The sequence below is a fragment of the Ruditapes philippinarum genome, unplaced genomic scaffold (assembly GCF_026571515.1).
Source record: "Ruditapes philippinarum isolate M1 unplaced genomic scaffold, ASM2657151v2 ctg239_1_1_1_1, whole genome shotgun sequence".
Taxonomy (NCBI): domain Eukaryota; kingdom Metazoa; phylum Mollusca; class Bivalvia; order Venerida; family Veneridae; genus Ruditapes; species Ruditapes philippinarum.
In genome coordinates this window covers 372418-390764 of record NW_026858173.1, presented here as the reverse complement: position 1 = coordinate 390764, position 18347 = coordinate 372418, and the positions used below count along the sequence as shown (strand labels likewise).

Genomic DNA, 18347 nt, shown 5'->3' with positions numbered 1-18347 from the left:
ATGAAAAACTAGGTCACCGGAGCTATAAATAGAAAAACCTTGTTAACACTTTAGCGGTCACATTTTTGCATCAATCATCATCAAACTTGATCAAAATGCTTGTCTAGGTGATAGCTCGGATGAGTTCGAACATGGGTCATCTCGGATGAAAAAACTAGGTCACAGGAGCTAAAAATAGAAAAACCTTGTTAACACTCTAGTGGTCACAATTTTGACTCAATTGTCATCAAACTTGGTCAGGAAACTTGAATAGGTCATTGCTTGGAATAAATCGAACATGGGACATCTCGGATGAAAAACTAGGTCACATGAGCTAAAAATAGAAAAATCTTGTTAACACTCTAGTGGCTACTGTTGTGATCCAAATATTCTGTTAATTGGTCTGAAAGTTTTTTTTGATGATTTCTAAGTCAAGATCAAACATGGGTCATCTTGGATGAAAAACTAGGTCACACCGCCCAAATATGGAAAAACCTTGTTAACATTCTAGTGGTCACATTTTCGACTCGATTATCATCAAACTTGGTCAGGATGCTTGTCTAGGTAATTGCTTGGATTAGTTAGAAATCGCATGTGAAACTAGGTCACCGGAGCTAAAAATAGAAAAATCTTGTTAACACTCTAGTTGCTACTGTTTTGATCCAAGTATCCTGGAAATTGGTCTGAAAGTTTGTTTTGATGATTTCTAGGTCAAGTTTGAATATGTGTCACCTGGGTAAAAAACTAGGTCGCACTGCTCAAATATGGATAATCCTTGTTAACACTGTAGTGGTCACATTTTTGACTCACCTGTCATGAGACTTGGTCAGAATGCTTGTCTAGGTAATTGTTTGGATGAGTTTGATAATTCAGGTGAGCGATCTAGGGCCATCATGGCCCTCTTGTTTATGTATCTTATACATATTGATTGGGCAGCGGGGCGCATTTAAGTATACGGGGCGGTGTTTTAGAGGCAAAAGGGCGGACTTAAAAAGGGGCAGGGCGGAGCGCCCTGTCATTCTGCGCTAGAATAATCACTAGTACTTATTCTGGGGCCAATTTGGTAAAGGGCCGAAACGTCTTGGGTAATTTGGGGCCGAAACGTCTCGAAATCATCTCAATTATCACTCAAAATCACATCCTGAACAATTAAGCTGTAACAACATAGGTCATGTCAAACAAGTATACTGATTTAGATTAATCTCTACAGTATATAATATATGACAAAAAAGTAGCCGATATGTCTAGGAGGTGAAATCTCCAGGGTCAAAACGTCCGGGAGTTGAAAAGACCAAGGCAGAAACGTACAGGAGGTGAAAAGTCCTGAAATAGACTTGATGTGTGGTATTTTGCTGTTTGCTTCTGTTAATACTTTTTTTTCAGTTATTTTCAAATAAAAAAAATCAGTGATGTAATTCTTATGAGAAATTAATATTTGTTATATTCATCTTTCTCAATGGTTTGTAACTTTCAGTATGAAGAGTCATATGAAAGGCAGGATCAAAGGACCGAAGAAAGACACCGACCGGATAGACACAGTCCAGATGTTTCCCCAGTAGTTCATATTCGTGGTTTACCAGATCGTGTCATAGAAGACGATATTGTTGCAGCTGTTCAACATTTTGGATCTGTTGCGTAAGCATACTAGCTTATTGTATTGAAGTAATATTTGAGCCTCGCCTTGACAAAACCAACATAGTGAGTTTGCGACCAGCATGGATCCAGACCAGCCTGCGCATCCGCCCAGTCTGATCTGGATCCATGCTGTTCGCTATCAGCTTCTCTACTTGTTTTAGGGTTTGTAAGTGAACAGCATGGAATCTGATCAGACTGCGCAAATGCGCAGGCTGGTCTGGATCCATGCTGGTCTGGATCCATGCTGGTCGCAAACCCACTATGTTGGTTTTGTTGTGACGCGGCTCATTTATTGTCATTTTCAGTAATAAATCGTGGCACAGGTATAGAGAAAACTATATTAGAGATGACTAACACTTAGGAGCATTATATTCAGTCTTCATTTTGGTATTATCTCAAAGAAAAGCTTTGTTTATAAAATGCTTCATATTATGAATAATATCAGATGGAATGGCTTCCAGTTTTTACATTACAAGTTATAGAAATAAACCAGAATCAAATGAAAAATAATGTGATCTGGATGCATGAAATCAGAATCTAGTAAAGATTTGCTGGGAATCATTGCAGCCCTAATGTGTGTAGTAATTTCTATTGGCAGTGATTTTCCAACTTATGTAACAGACTGATATAAGGTCTCTAAGACTCTTCCCAATTGAAATTTTCTTTAAAATCATGCAGTTTTCTCAAAAATCTGGACTTAAACCTGCTTTTTTACTTCCCAAATTAGCAATTATAGCGATAATTTTTCCCCAAATCAAGTGGCTATGGCCTCTTCCCAATTAAGTGAGAAAAATCACTGATTGGTCATTGTGAAGATTTAGAATGGGTAAAATATCACTGAAATCTAATATGAAAGAAATTTTATATTTACCATGTTTTTTGTTTGTAGATATGTCATTCTTATTCCAAGACGCAATCAAGCTCTCGTTGAGTTTACAGTACGTACATAACTAGATATAATCACATTATATTTATTATCTGATAAATGGTAGTTAACTTACTATTACAACAATCATATGAGACTTGTATAAATAAACTTATCATTCTTGTAGGATCCTTCTTAAACTTATATATTGTATTTACTAAAAAAAGTTGAAGTTAGTTAAGATTGTAAACTTCTATAAAAATTTTTGGGGCAAATGAGTTTTCTTCTCAAGACTCATTATAATGTAAAGTGTCTTCACAAATATTTTAAGACATGTATGTTCCATGGATGATGATAATGTAGGTACATTGTTTAAACTTAATTATTCTTTTTTTCAGGATGTGAAAGGATCTTCAGCATGTGTAAACTTTGCTAATGTAAGTTCTTGATGTTAACAATGCTTTATTTCAAAATGTAGTGATATTTTAAATAAGTTTTAGTACAACTGTTCAATAATTGTAATACATGTATGACTTATCTTAGCCTCTTTTCTTGGTTCTAGAATGAGTGTTCTGTTTGTTTAAATGAGCCGTTGTAAAACTTTATATTTTAATCCTTTACAAGTGCTTTTTATGGCTAATTTCAGCTCCATTTTCCACTTCAAAATAAAAATAAATAATATTCCTCTAATGCTGGAAAATAAGATTCACTCCAAAAATTAAAAAAAAAGAAGATATTTGGACAGCATAATTTGAAATGATAATGGTTTCAAACTACAATTTAACAAAATGATTTATATTTGTTTTTAAATTTTTCTTTATTCCAATTTTCCCCCCTCTCCATGGAGCTTACCACCATTCCCTTCAAAGTGAAAAACAGCTCAAGTTGATATGTCAAATTGCATAACTTCCTTAAATTGATACTGTAACTGGTACAAAAAAGGCTGTGTGTTTGTCCAAGCAGGGTTTGGTGCTGTTCTTTTTGCACAAAAATATTTACTTGTATGGCAAATTGAAGGATACAAAATTGATTTTTCTTTCAATTTGGAGCATAACTTTGTCTTGCATAAGAAATGTATATGAATTAAGCAACAATCATAATTTTTACAGGCTAATCAACTGTTGATACGGGGGCAGCCGGCATACTTCAACTACTCGACCAGTCAGAGAATCCAGAGACCAAAGTTTGTATCATACAATTACAAATAACACATGTACTATCTTAACGTTTATAAACACACACAAATACATGTGCTTATATTTGTATGAACTAATTTGTATTATCCATTACCCTGCTGCATTCCTGAAATGAATTTGTCTAGCTTTGAAGTTAGAACAGTAGGCCTATATTTGAAATCTAAAGGATTTCATTATCAAAATACTAAAATTTAGCTATCAACAGTGAAAAGCCTGATCAGACTGCATGGATGTGGTAACTATTGTAACTACATGTAGCTTGACTCTTCTGCTGGCAAGGGGTAGTAACTTCCATTTCCAGCAGGCAAAAGGGGTAAAGGAATCACATAAACTTTAAGAGGTTCTCAATTTGTTAAGAAATGATACATATCTTGCTTACACCTTTAAACAGCTGAGTGACACAATATTTTTTACCACAGCCCGGTGGTAAAATGATGCAAGAATCCAAGCTTTTCAAGCAATGAGATTTTCAATGTTCTGTAAATGATCTTTGAGTTTGAAAAGTTACGTTACATAAAGGGAAAAAATCTTATCCATATTTTTTTCCTGTTGTAAATTAGTGTTATTCTTAAAAGTTTGTAGTGTCAATACATAAAATATACTGTTAGTATAAAATTACTCTGTCATTAAAGGTTTTATTCAAGATTATACATGTATGCTCATTAAATATACATGTTTATTCCAGTGATGTTGAGACAGGTGGTCAGCCATTTGCTCCGGCCAACAAGATACTTCTCTTCACAATCCTTAATGCTAAATATCCAATAACAGTGGTAAGTCGAATGATTGAAAAAGATTTATAATCTGTCAAGCAGTGTTAGATGGTAAATGGTCTCATGTCATTAACCCATACCTTGATAAAATATTAAATGGACAAAAACATTCATAATTTTAAGAGTCATAATATGTACTTGGCGAATAAGGAATATTGCAGTCTAGACAGCATGGACATGCCAGCTGTCTTCTGTCTGCACTGGTTGCAGGGGTTGCCACAAGCAGGCTAAAGGGTTATGCAAAAACCTTAAATATTATTAACTGCTGTAAGAAGTTTTCTTGCATAGCAGAGTGGCGTTTCCATGGGTTTTACCCATGCCGGAAATTTCATCTGGCATGGGGGGTGCCAGATGAGTCGCGTGCTGTACAATGGCACGCTTGGGATGACGTCATTTTACCGTTATGAATGAAGTTGCAATTTCATACGCTGTTGTAAGAAAATAGTTACGGCTGTAATGATATAAATTTCCGTTGAAAATAAAGATTAAAGAATTTAATTTATAATGGAATATTGTAGAATATGCCAGAAAAAATATCTGTCATATGTTTGCGGTCCGAACCGTAACATATGACAGATATTATTAGTCAAATTTTCCTGAAAATGTTTTTTTCTGAATACCAAGAGGAATGAAATTTGATGACTTTGGAACTTGTTTTTTTGCAATGATATCTTTAATTTTAATATGGTATAACTGTCTAGATTAATAATAATAGTTATTTGTCTATACAGGTAGAAAAGTTTGAGCAGTTTTCTATTCAACACTTGACTATTTAACAAATGATATTTTCTGAAATTCCCTCCGTACAGATCCTTGGTATGTTGGTTCTACCTAAAACATATGAATATAATATGTAAAAGGAATTTCATATATAATCAAAGAAATGCAGAAATACTGAACGCCGGCAATTGTATTAAACCCTAAAGTGCTAATGAACAAGATAGTTTGTACATTAATTTTTGTTTTATGAGAAGATTGTTTTTGGTTTTTGTTATGAAAGTTTCTTATTGTTTTACAGGATGTTATGCACACAATTTGCTCTCCACATGGACGTGTTGAGAAAATTGTCATCTTCAAGAAACAGGCTGTACAATCTATGGTCCAGTATCCTTGATGTAAATCTTACTGAAAATTCAGTATTCATAGTTAAATATGTGAAGCATTTGTCTTTTGTCCACAGATGACAAAAAAGTTATATCAATATGATTACATGGTCTTTGATAAAAATATCTGTAGGATTACAAAAAAATATCTGTATGATTATATGGTCTTTGATAAAAGTATCTGAATGATTTCATGGTTTTTGATAAAGTTTGATTATTAAGACAGTGTATGGCTTTAGGACCTTTGATTCATGAGCAAAGTCATGGGACATGACACATTATGGGTTATAACTTGGTTAAAACAGGTCCATCAAACAAAAGAAAGAATACTAAGTAGGAAAGTTTAGCAATGTTTCTGCAGGATTTGTGATAACCTGCTATTTTTTTCTCAAGCACTACATCTGTACTTAATTGTAAAAGAATGTATGCATTTGCTTCAAATTATCATTTTCAATGAATAGCAAAAAGATTGCATTATCATTTGTACATGAAAGAAAGAATTAAACTTATTAATTTTGAAAGACAGTTTATGCAGGGTTTAAATGATAAAAATGAAAACCCTTGTTTATGTATAAATTACTCTGAATATATGATAAGCTCATAAAAAATAAATGCCCTTCACCATAATATTAGATTTGAAAATGCTGATTCAGCGAAGAATGCTAGAGAACAACTGAATGACTGCGACATTTACTCTGGTTGCTGTACTCTCAGAATTGAGTATGCAAAGGTATGTCACTCTAATTATCACCCTTCTATACATGAAATTGATTAGTCTTTGATAGTACTAAAGAGCCAGGTGGGCCTGCTTGCAGTCTGACCGAGTTGACTGAATAACTCAAAATTTCATCTTGATAAAACTGATAATGAATTGTTCCGAAAATGAAAGCTAGACAAGTTCATTTTAGAATTTCGGCAAGTTAAGGGGGTTTTCTTGCAAAGATAATGATGCCAGAGTGGTATTAATTAGATTTTTTAAATTTTTTCATTGAGTTGAATTGAAAGGAACAAAAGATTCAAAATATAGGAAATCATGCTGAACAAAACATGATTGTCTACTGTTATGAATTCATTCTAGTAGGGTTGAATAAGAATTTTTCTTTTCTTTTTATGCCCCCACAATGTGGGAGCATATAGCGTTGCACTTGTCAGTCCGTCCGTCCGTCAGTCCCGAAATCTTGTGAACGCAACTCCTCTTAAACCGCATGGCAGATTTTGCTTAAACTTACAGGGATGAACAACCTTAATGTGTAGCTGGTAGTAAAGGAAGGAATTTTTGCTGCGACCAAATTTAACAGAATTATGGCCCTTTGTTGATTTTTTCACTAGATACTATGTAGAAATTTTGTGAACGCAACTCCTCTTAAACCGCATGGCAGATTTTGCTTAAACTTACAGGGATGAACAACCTTAATGTGTAGATGGTAGTAAAGGAAGGAATTTTTGCTGCGACCAAATTTAACAGAATTATGGCCCTTTGTTGATTTTTTCACTATATACTATGAAGAAATTTTGTGAACGCAACTCCTCTTAAACCTGATGGCAGATTTTGCTTAAACTTACAGGAATGAACAACCTTAAGGTGTAGATGGTAGTAAAGGAAGGAATTTTTGCTGCGACCAAATTTAACAGAATTATGGCCCTTTGTTGATTTTTTCACTATATACTATGTAGAAATTTTGTGAACGCAACTCCTCTTAAACCGGATGGCAGATTTTGCTTAAACTTCCAGGGATGAACAACCTTAATGTGTAGATGGCAGTTAAGGAAGGAATTTTTGCTGCAACCAAATTTAACTGAATTATGGCCCTTTGTTGATTTTTTCATTATATACTATGTAGAAATTTTGTGAACGCAACTCCTCTTAAACCGGATGGCAGATTTTGCTTAAACTTCCAGGGATGAACAACCTTAATGTGTAGATGGTAGTAAAGGAAGGAATTTTTGCTGCGACCAAATTTAACAGAATTATGGCCCTTTGTTGATTTTTAGTTTTCAACTTGTGGCACATGTAGTCCAATAAATATTTGACCCAGACTCAGTAGAGTCATAAGATTGACAGAACAGTGGCGTGTGGGGGCATCCGTGTCCTATGGACACATTTCTAGTTATTCTCTCCCATCCATTATAACTACATTTTAATCATATACTTAAAGGTTATTAGATTAAAAATATTTCTTCTTTTCATGTAGTGCAATCTTTTAAAATAAAAAGTAGCTGTTTATCCGGCTGAAGTCCATTTCATGCTGTCTTAAGGTATAAGTGTTGGTGATTCATTACGACAGCTATTTTATCCACTTTTGTCATTATCTTTTTTCCAGACTGATGAGTTACATGTTAGAGCCAATAACAATGAGAGTTGGGATTACACTGTTGGTATGTACATGTATATATTATGTCATTTATTTATAGAATCTGGCATATTTTCATTAATTATTTTCAATTTATTGAAGCATTGTTCTGAATATTTTAATTAACTTTTGAGAAAAAAAATGTGATGTACGTTTTAATAAATTTGAAAATATTTAAATATTTATTATTTATATTATCAATATATTACTTTCTTTGAGATTTGTAAAGATTTTTATAAATTTAACATTTTCGTGATAAATATTGTACTAATATTTTTATTGATATTTTTCAATGTAACATTGCAACACAATATTTATATTTTCATGCCTGTTTCACATGCAGTATTATTATATATACATATCTATTTTGCATTGACAGAATCTCTTTTACTTACCAAGAAATACATAATTACATAATACATATTGCCTTTTCAGTTTATTCTATTCTAACAACATTTTTATTACCAAGTAAAATTATCATAACATTACGATAAAAATATCTCCAAAAAGAACATTTTTCTACAGTTAATTAACTACTACTTAAGCATACAAAACAAATTTGCTATTCAAAGAGCTTTGTTTCAGGACTCTTTCTGTCATTTATCTCCCTTTATAATTACATCTGAGTTTTCAAGATGATTGGGTTAACTCCCTTTATCTAACTTATTCATTACAATACATTATATATATAGAAGATAACAACGAAACAAAATCAAGAAAATTTATATATTTTAGGACATACTATGTTTTGAATACACAGTTACCTTGAAGTTTTTTTTTATGTCACTTAATTTTATCATAGTTGTAAGAGTCAACACTGATGCAAGACTTACAAGATGTGAAAATAAATTCTCCCGTTTTGTAATTTGCATGATTATATAGAAACATTCTGTAATGATACATGTAAAAAATACTTTAAACTATCCACCATCAGCTACTGTAAGAGCATGCTATATGTATCAAACAATAGTTACTCACATAGGTTCATTCAGTCATGTGTAGTTATGCCAAGAAATTTTTTTCATAACAGGGTCTCTGTAGCCAGAATTTAGGTCTCCAACTTCAAATCACATACCCTTCAATGATGTTGGTCCAAATCTTATCAAGGACTTTTGGTTGTTTTGTTTTTTTTAGTGAGAAAGTTATCCAGCAATCTAACATAAGGTCGTTGGTTGTACTCAGGTGCCCGCTTGTGCCTGAAATAATGCACAAATTTGCACCTGAGGTCTTTCTCTACCAGCAGATGACCCTAACTGACTATGCTACTTGAAACCCAACAATACCAAACATTCCTTCATAACAGAAATCTATCACTTTTATTGATTGTTTGAAATACTTTGTATGTCCCTGATGAAAATTTCCTCTTATTGAAATATTTTCAATTTGCCATGTTTGGAATCATTCTTAGAATTTTATCTCAACTTTACAAGAGAGGCTGTTATATTGTTTGAAGACCAGCCAGTCTTTTTTTATCTGTATAGCCAAATCATTTGCCATCAAATGATTTATTGCAACAGTATATCTAAAAAGCAGCTCAAAGCCTGTACTGTTTTCTATGCTTGACCAACTGAGTTACTCAGCCATCTGCATTATTGATTACCAGTAGTTTGTAGAAACTGTCAAAATTATTTACTGCTTGATTTGTCTCGTAGTTTGGCTGATAATGATTATACAGTAGTTTATTTCTCTCATTCTTCATTGAGGAACATTTTGATTTGTATAATATAGAATAATGCTGACTCTATTAGAAAGTAAACATCCATTGTGCAAAATTAAAATAATGCTAATGTTATTGGTTAACACTATGGTTTTCCACATGGAATTTATATTTCCTTTTGGTATGCCAATGTCTATTTTTATATCAAAAGGAGCTTTTGAAGTTCTGTTTACCTGTTTTGCTTTTCTTTGCCTTCTTATTGCCAAGGCAGTATTTGTCTCTTTATCTCTATTTTTACACCGAGTGTTTATTTTTAACATTATGACAGTTGTGTTGTATTTTCTGTATAGCTTTGTGCTTGTTGCACCTATTTTACATTAGTGTTTCAAAAATAACTTACACTATTCACATATACTAACACTGATTAGATTGCGTCATGTCTCGTAATCTATTGTAAATCACAAATAAAAACGTAACATTTAATTAAAGTAAATAATACATGTTTTTACTTCACTAATGATATAATGAATATGAAATACGGGTCATAATTCACACGATTTATTCAAACTTCTGGAAAATAGTAGATCCCTTGCAAGCAGTTAAGGGATTTAAAAAAAGATGAAAGTTGTTATTGTCATAATGTATGAACTTACTGTTATTAAACAGCACCTGCATTCATGATTGGTCAAATATCAGTTCCAGTCAATAAATTGTTACGTAGTTTTCACATAATCTACACTTTTAGTGAGCCGTGTTTTATGAAATAACATATAGCTGCTTGAATCTGTTATGATACCACTGTCTTACTGGACTGTAAGGCCAAACAGTTTCAGTAAAATAAAATTGTAACAAAAAATATACATTATCTTTATTTGGATTGGTTGACTTTGTGTGAGTTTGCCTGTAGTCATGGTAACTTAACCTTTTAAGTGCTGGACCCGAAAGCATTAAGTCTTTGCCACCAGTATAGAGCCAGGCCAGCCTGCACATCCGTGCAGTCTGACCAGGCTCTATACTGTTGGCTGCCAAATTTTAAATATTCAAATTGATATCTTTAAAATTGATAATGGACAGGCCCAAAAATGGAAGTGGGACAAGTCCATTTAAGATATTCAGCATGTTCAGGGTTAATGTTTGTTTCACTTACTACTTACTTGCACATTTACACTGGAAATGGTTAAAGGTAGTTCATATTTGGCAGCTGGTAACCCTGAAACCATTAATAACCACTGTATGACTGACTTGCAGATTCAATTACAATGTATTGAAAATTCTAGATATTTTAATGTTACTTGGATAGATATGAACACATTTTCTTCAAGCGTGGACACAGCTAACCAGTCCTCTGGACAAGAGAATCAGTATTGTGTGCCATAAAAGACATTGATCTTTACTGTCATATGTTCAAAACTCTCTATTTTAATCTTTGTACATGTGTAAAAAATAAGTTTCTTTGTTTCTGTGGGTGTTTGAAGGTACATGGGCATTTGTGTTATACTAACACATCTTGGTCATATTTTGACAGTTAACATAATGTCTTTAATACTTGTAATTAAATGTGTAAGTTTGAATATTTGAAATTCAAGGTGATTTCTTTCTTTAACACTTATGTTAGATAATACATTGTAAACAACTCATGTTTTATGTACAGTGGCCGGACATATCAATTCTGTATATAAAACATTCAAGACTTTACATGCAATGCTACAATAAATATATTTAATTTTCTTGGAACAATCACATTGGTAAAATTTGACCATATACAGAAGATCAAAACATAAGCATACTGTCTTGCCAAAAAATAAAAAAAAAGCTGCATGGTAAACAAGGAAAATTTCAGTTCAAATATGTATAATATCATATTTTTTTCATGATAAATCATATGTTTTTAAACTGAATAGATAGAAGCACTTTTTTAAATACTAAAAATGATTTGTTCTTCACATATACAAGTGTAATTATTGATTCAAATGATTTGTACAGAACAGTTTTACATACAAGTATTACATGTGTCGTAATTCACATAATTGTTGGTAACTTTAAGAATGTGTTGTGCAGTTGGGCAATTTCTTTTACCTGATACACATTGCAAGTTTACACATCATCTGTTATGAAGGAAAATTGTCATTTGTACGAAGAAAATACATACGTTATATCTCATCTATGCATTTCATCCATTTCAAATGACATTTTTTGTTGTTTATTATTTTATTATTCAAAAACTAGTTGTTTACCATTATTTTACATTGTACATTGTTTACACATAACAGACTTTTACATAATTTGATGCATGTACAAAATGAACTTACATAATTATACATATTGTTGAAGCATATGATATATAATTAATAAATTAATTCTTGTGTTTGATTCATGTTCAAGCAAATTGTGTGCTCTTAATTTGATTCATGTAATTTCTATGAACACATTGTCCCTGCAAAAATTTTCTTTTCGAAGTTTTGCATATCGTGATACAAAAGTCATGTATATTAATGAGCCTGGACAATGTTAATTATGAATAAAAGTACCTTCCCATTACACATCATTCAGGAAAATATCAATGATAAATAAAAGAAATCGAGTATTTGACTAAATACCAGTTCTATATTGTAATGCTGATTCCCATCCTAGGATTCTCAACTCTTTGGGAAAAATTCTAATCTGTAGGGACAGCTAGCTAAATCCCCTTTGCCTTGCCTATAGGAGATATTGTCTGCTTTTTTTGTCGCCAAAAGTAACCTACTACAGTGACACTATCAACAGCATTGGCTAAGGGGAAGGGATAGTTAGAGTTACAATTTACTTGTGCATTACACAAAAATTTGGCACACGGTTTTCACAATTCCATTCTTATATATTGTACATGATTTATTTTCAAGATTCATATTGTTAAAGGTATAAAAAATGGTCATCTATTTGCATTGTTACGAGATATATATGAAGTAATTTAGCTGCCAGACTGTCGTTGATTACATAAAAATATTTGTAATACAGTGTCCACAGTGCTCCATTAACCTGAAATTGTTAAAATGGAAAAAAAAAACTCTTAATAAGCAATCATTTGCAAGCCATCAAATACCACTTTGAATAATTATACATGTATTTGCAATCATGCATTATTATAATTTTGAAACTTGATATATTATAATTTGGAAAAGACAGTAAAGATTAGAAAACTTTGCTGCAGTTAATAGTGAATCATAAATATTTTGATTGTTAAACAAACTATGTAAAGACATTTTATCATTACACTCTTAAAATAAAATAAATTGTTTGCCCTGACTTCAAGATGCAACAGAAAATTTTCTTATACAATCATGCACATGTACAGTTAGCCTTTTTCACACACAAAAAAAGTGGTTATGCGGCAGTTACAAAAAGTGGTATGGCGTTTTGGGAAAAAAAGTTACAAAAAAAATACATAAACAAATCCAAGAGATGAAAATAAAATGCCTGACGACTCGAGGACACAGAGATCAACTCGGAATATTTCAAGACTTCTTTGAAGTTATATACTCACTTTATCCAGTTATAAAACATATCAATATTGATGAGCCCATGACAGATTTTTGTCATCAGTTCAGCTGGTGTTACATTACTTTGAATATGAAAGGCTACATGTGTGATTCTACATGACTGTGGTGTAAAAGTATTACATTACCCACACAGAACTTTCTCGATGTTGTATCTATTTGTATACATCAGTCTTGGAAATTGTCCAAGATTACACTACGTGTATTTCTGATATTTCTGACTGAAATATTACAATGTCTTTAAACTCTTTTATCAATCCTAGGTGTTTCATCACAAATACAGAATTGTATAGTGACATAAAAAACTTAGAAAAACATCTACAATCAATACTGTAGTCATTAATTTCAATCAAAGAGTGTCCACTACACTATGCATATGAAAGTGTTTTATGCAAAGATCATGATGATTTACAGATATGTACATCTGTTATGATACATCTACGAATGAAGAGCAACAGAGGGGTTCCATACAAACATATAATTTCTACTTTTTAGTTTCTACTTAACTGGTTAGTTTCTACCGGACTGGTTTTCTGGAACAAAAAATACTGAATTACTGTCAAACTTACAATTATGGAAAAGCTACAATCAACAGCAATTTGTTTCACTTGATGTCTATAATTAATGTTTATTCAACAATTACCCAAATATGGGAAAATTTTTAGTATACCATAATAACAAATTGTATTTTGTACCATATTTCTAAAGGGAAATATAATGCAAAAATTATTCATATTTTTGGTTGATCAATACATTACTACTGAACATCAAAAAAAAACAATAACAAACAAACTAATACTTTGCTGTCACTGATTGAAACAACTACTAAAGATTACATGCAGCATTGCTTTCTCTATGTGATAGTTACAACTATCTTTATATGACAATTTAATATTGTCATTGTCAATTATCTTTAAGTAAAAACATATATTCAAGTCATATTAACTAATCAGAATCATTTGTACATAGACGACAAATCCAGTATCAACCAATCAGATTCATTCTTACAAAAAGAAGACATATCCAGTATCAACCAATCAGAATCATTCTTACAAAAGAAGACATATCCAGTATCAGCCAATCAGATTCATTCTTGCAAAAGAAGACAAACCTAGAAAGCAGAAGTGAAATATATCCACAGAAAAATCATCCAAGCATCAAATACAAAACCTATTCAAACACAATTTACTGACAGAAAATGATTGAAATTGTATTTGATTGTTGTTCCACAGTTTATAACAGCAAGGCTACTTCTCATCTGTCAGTACATGTACAACTCTTGCGTCTCACGTATGTTAAACTGACAACGCAAACTGAGCATGCATTGGACATTGAGGAGAAGGGATTTACTACATCATACTGCCACTTCCTCGAGCTTTTGAAAAAAATGGACAACAATACAAAAGGCTGATTGGAAGTGTCATGGATATTCAATGGTTTGAGCAATGAGAGGACTGTAAGAATTTGTCTGACACTTTGTACAGTTTGTAACCAGTTTTGGTTTGATTCATGCATAGAATTATGAAATTATTATTGTATATTGTATAAAATTTCTAATTTTATTTGAATCATTGCTAACAGAAATATTTTTTACTCTCAGTTTGAAATATTGAAATTTGTGATAGCAATTTATTGTCTGAAGTTTTATTGTTATAAAATTGTAATAAAAATGTTGAATATAAATCCACACTGTGTACAATAGTATGCAAATGTAGAGCAAATGAAAGCTTTTGAGCAGAGTTGAAACTACTGGACAAAGTATTGTCCCTCCCTGACTTGCACTGCAAGGAAAGATTCTATGATTAAGCCTATTTATGACATAATGTATGTGTCTGTTTATAAAATAGCTGTGTTATTATATATTTCAGCACAGCAGACACCTCCCCGCAAAAATCCACCTCTTCTGGCAGATCCAAGATTTACAGCTGCTCCAACACCATATGATGGTGAGTTTATTTATCACATAAACCACGGCACAGGAGTGTGATAAACCCATATAATGAAAACGATATTATTCTAGTTAATAACACTTAGATTTGATGTTATTTGTGTTACAAGCATTAAAAAGTGCTAATGTTAATGTTACAATATAGGCTTGTCAGTAGAAATGACTTAGATGTAAACCATTCTTAATTAAAATATGTCAAGTAAATTCAATGCTAATTTGAATGAACTCTTTCAATAAAACGATATTATGCTCACCAGAGGCTGACATGAATAATAATAATAATATGTTTTTATTCAACTTGTTAAGTAAATTAAGTATTAAATTATTCTACACTCATTCAATATCCTCTATGTAATTTATTTTTTTAAGGTTAATGAGCTCTGTGACAATAAATAGGTAATGCCATACTTCTAGCACAAAGCTTAACTAATAATGCATTACAGAAATGACTAGAAGCAAAAATGGTTTACTGAAACAGTTTAATTGGGAAGTTTTTTTCATATTGTATATTAAGTACTGAATATTGCTGTTGTAGAGTTTGAGGATTTTCCACAACAAGGTCAGAGTGCCCAGGCAAGACAAGGTTATGGAGGGCAGTATGTGGAGGGTGAACCTGGGTTTGACCAAGGCGGATACGCCCAGCAAGCAGGGCGTGGCATGGGCAGAGGCATGGCACCAGGACAAAGAATGGCACCACAGCAGTTTGGACAAGAGGTAGTGAGTTGGAAAAGGAACAGAAATAGATTACAAATTTAAATAATTTGAAAAAGATTAAAAAAATATGATAGAAAATTTCTTAAATTTTGAAGTGATAAAAATTATTTCTGAAAGTTTTCAAAGATTGTCTTATTCATTATAAATACATATTTATTCATGCTTGTATATCTTTAGGTTTTTAGTGTGACTGAAAAGTTGCTTAAGCATGTATTAATATAGAATTTATCACATGGGATAATCCTAATGTGTATTCATATAGTTGATACTAAGTAAAGCTAAGAGCTTTATAACATACTTTCGTTTTCCTAACTTGAATTTTTATTCAATAGGCGCAGGTAGGATTTGGACGTGGAAGAGGACCACCAATGAGGCAAGATCAAGGTGGCTATGGCATGCAGCAACAGGGAGGCTACTCTGATCAGCCTCAGATGATGCAAGGAACTGGGCCGCAGACTGGTTCAGTATTGATGATTTATGGACTGGATGGACAGATGAACTGCGACAGGGTCTTCAATATACTCTGTTTGTACGGCAATGTTTTAAGGGTAAGCTTGATGTGATTTTGTAGAGGTTTTTTTTCAGTGGAAGGTTTTATGTACGATTGTTATCTTTGTAGATACATATTACATTCCATTTGTTAACCATCATTGATTGAAATTGTACATCTTCTTACTTAGAATCATTTGCCTTTGAAAGCTTTGTTTTCATGTCAGGGGTCTGGACATTAAAGATTTTTCATAAAAGAAAGCTACTTGGCTATTATGCAGAAGAAATAATGTTCATCAATTTAAGTATTTGCTTATGCCTTGTACAATTATATTTAAGGCCGTCCATGTCAAAGTGGTTATGGTTGTTAACCTCAAACCAGTTGCCCCTCACAACTGTTTTTTGTAATCCCTGTCATTGTGTTAATGTGAGGAAGCTATTCATTTAGTTTACGGAATGTTGGTGCATGTTTCTGCCAGAAATAATGCATGGAAGGGAACATGCAGTCTTCCTATCAAATGACTCAATATGAGCTATAATGTATTAGTGTGATGTAAAACCCAACTGAAAAAAAAAACACTATTTGTCATCATTTTTTCATGCATAAAGAAGAACGATCCTGGTTATATTTTGCATATATTTAAGAGTTTTATAGTTCTCCTAGGAAAGAAATTACATAGCATCTCTTTGCTGTTTAGTCATTTTGTATGTGAACTATTGATAAGTGTGATAATAGAAGTCGTTGCTTAAAACTTTTTTGTATTCAGATAAAGTTCCTGAAGTCTAAGGAAGGGGCGGCTATGGTACAGATGGGTGATGGAATGGCAGTTGAGAGAGCAATGTATAACCTGAATGGTGTAGAGTTGTTCGGAAAGAAGTTGAATCTCACGTATGTCTGTGTTAAATCTTTCGAAACATATCAAATTCTTAATAATCACTAACCATTGAACCGGAGAACATGCAAATGCTAATTATTATGCCTCCACTTCAAAGAAGAGGGGGTATATTGCTTTGCATTTGTCTGTCTGTCAGTCCATCTGTCCGTAGACAAATTGGTTTCCGAGTGATAACTAAAGAATGCTTAGGCCTAGGAACTTCAAACTTGGTATGATGATTGGTCATGACCAGCAGATGACCCCTAATGATTTTGGGGTCAAGGGCTCAAAGGTCAAGGTCACATTGACATTGTACGTGAAAACAGTTTCCGATCAATAACTAAAGAATGCTTAGGCCTAGGGACTTCAAAATTGGTATAATGATTGGTCATGACCAGCAGATGACCCCTATTGATTTTGGGGTCAAGGGTCAAATTGACCTTGTAGGCAAAAACGGTTTCCAATCATTAACTAAAGAAAGCTTAGACCTAGGGACTTCAAACTTGGTATGATGAGTGGTCATGACCAGCAGATGACCCCTATTGATTTTGGGGTCAAGGGGTCAAAGGTCAAGGTCACATTGACCTTGTAGGTAAAACGGTTTCCGATCAATAACTAAAGAATGCTTAGGCCTAGGGACTTCAAACTTGGTATAATGATTGGTCATGACCAGCAGATGACCCCTTTTGATTTTGGGGTCAAGAGGTCAAAGGTCAAGGTCACGTTGACCTTGTAGGTAAAAACGGTTTCTGATTAAGAGCGAAAGAAGGCTTAGGCCTAGAATTTTCAAACTTGGTATGATGATTGTTCATGACCAGCAGATGAACCTTGTTGATTTTGGGGTCAAGGGGTCAAGGTCACATTGACTTGAAGTTAAAAACAGTTTCCTTTCAATACCTAATGGACACTTAGGCCTAGGAACTTCAAACTTTGTATGATGATTCTTCATGACCAGCAGATGAACCCTATTGATTTTGGGGTCAAAGGTCAAGGTCATATTGACCTTGTCATTAAAAACAGTTTCCGCACAATAACTTAGAAGGCTTAGGCCTAGGAACTTCAAACTTTATATGATGATTGGTCATGACCAGTAGATGACCCCTATTGATTTTGGGGTCAAGGGGTCAGTGTTATATTGACCTTGTAGTTAAAGACGGTTTCTGACCAATAACTCAACAACTCAAGTTGCTTTGGTTGATATTTTTATATTAAACTAAAAATGCTTACAC

General features: G+C 32.9%; 1 protein-coding gene across 1 annotated transcript in view; it reads left to right on the top strand.

Moving 5' to 3' along the window:
• LOC132752373 (heterogeneous nuclear ribonucleoprotein L-like) overlaps positions 1-18347 on the top strand; it is a 29262-nt gene that overhangs the window by 6423 nt on the left and 4492 nt on the right. Inside the window, exons 2-13 of the mRNA XM_060742691.1 lie at positions 1454-1614; positions 2504-2552; positions 2878-2916; positions 3589-3662; positions 4361-4448; positions 5467-5552; positions 6185-6281; positions 7873-7927; positions 14961-15038; positions 15576-15754; positions 16087-16302; positions 17011-17132. Of these exons, the coding sequence (XP_060598674.1) occupies positions 1454-1614; positions 2504-2552; positions 2878-2916; positions 3589-3662; positions 4361-4448; positions 5467-5552; positions 6185-6281; positions 7873-7927; positions 14961-15038; positions 15576-15754; positions 16087-16302; positions 17011-17132 (1244 nt within the window). The remainder of the gene's footprint in view (positions 1-1453; positions 1615-2503; positions 2553-2877; positions 2917-3588; positions 3663-4360; positions 4449-5466; positions 5553-6184; positions 6282-7872; positions 7928-14960; positions 15039-15575; positions 15755-16086; positions 16303-17010; positions 17133-18347) is intronic.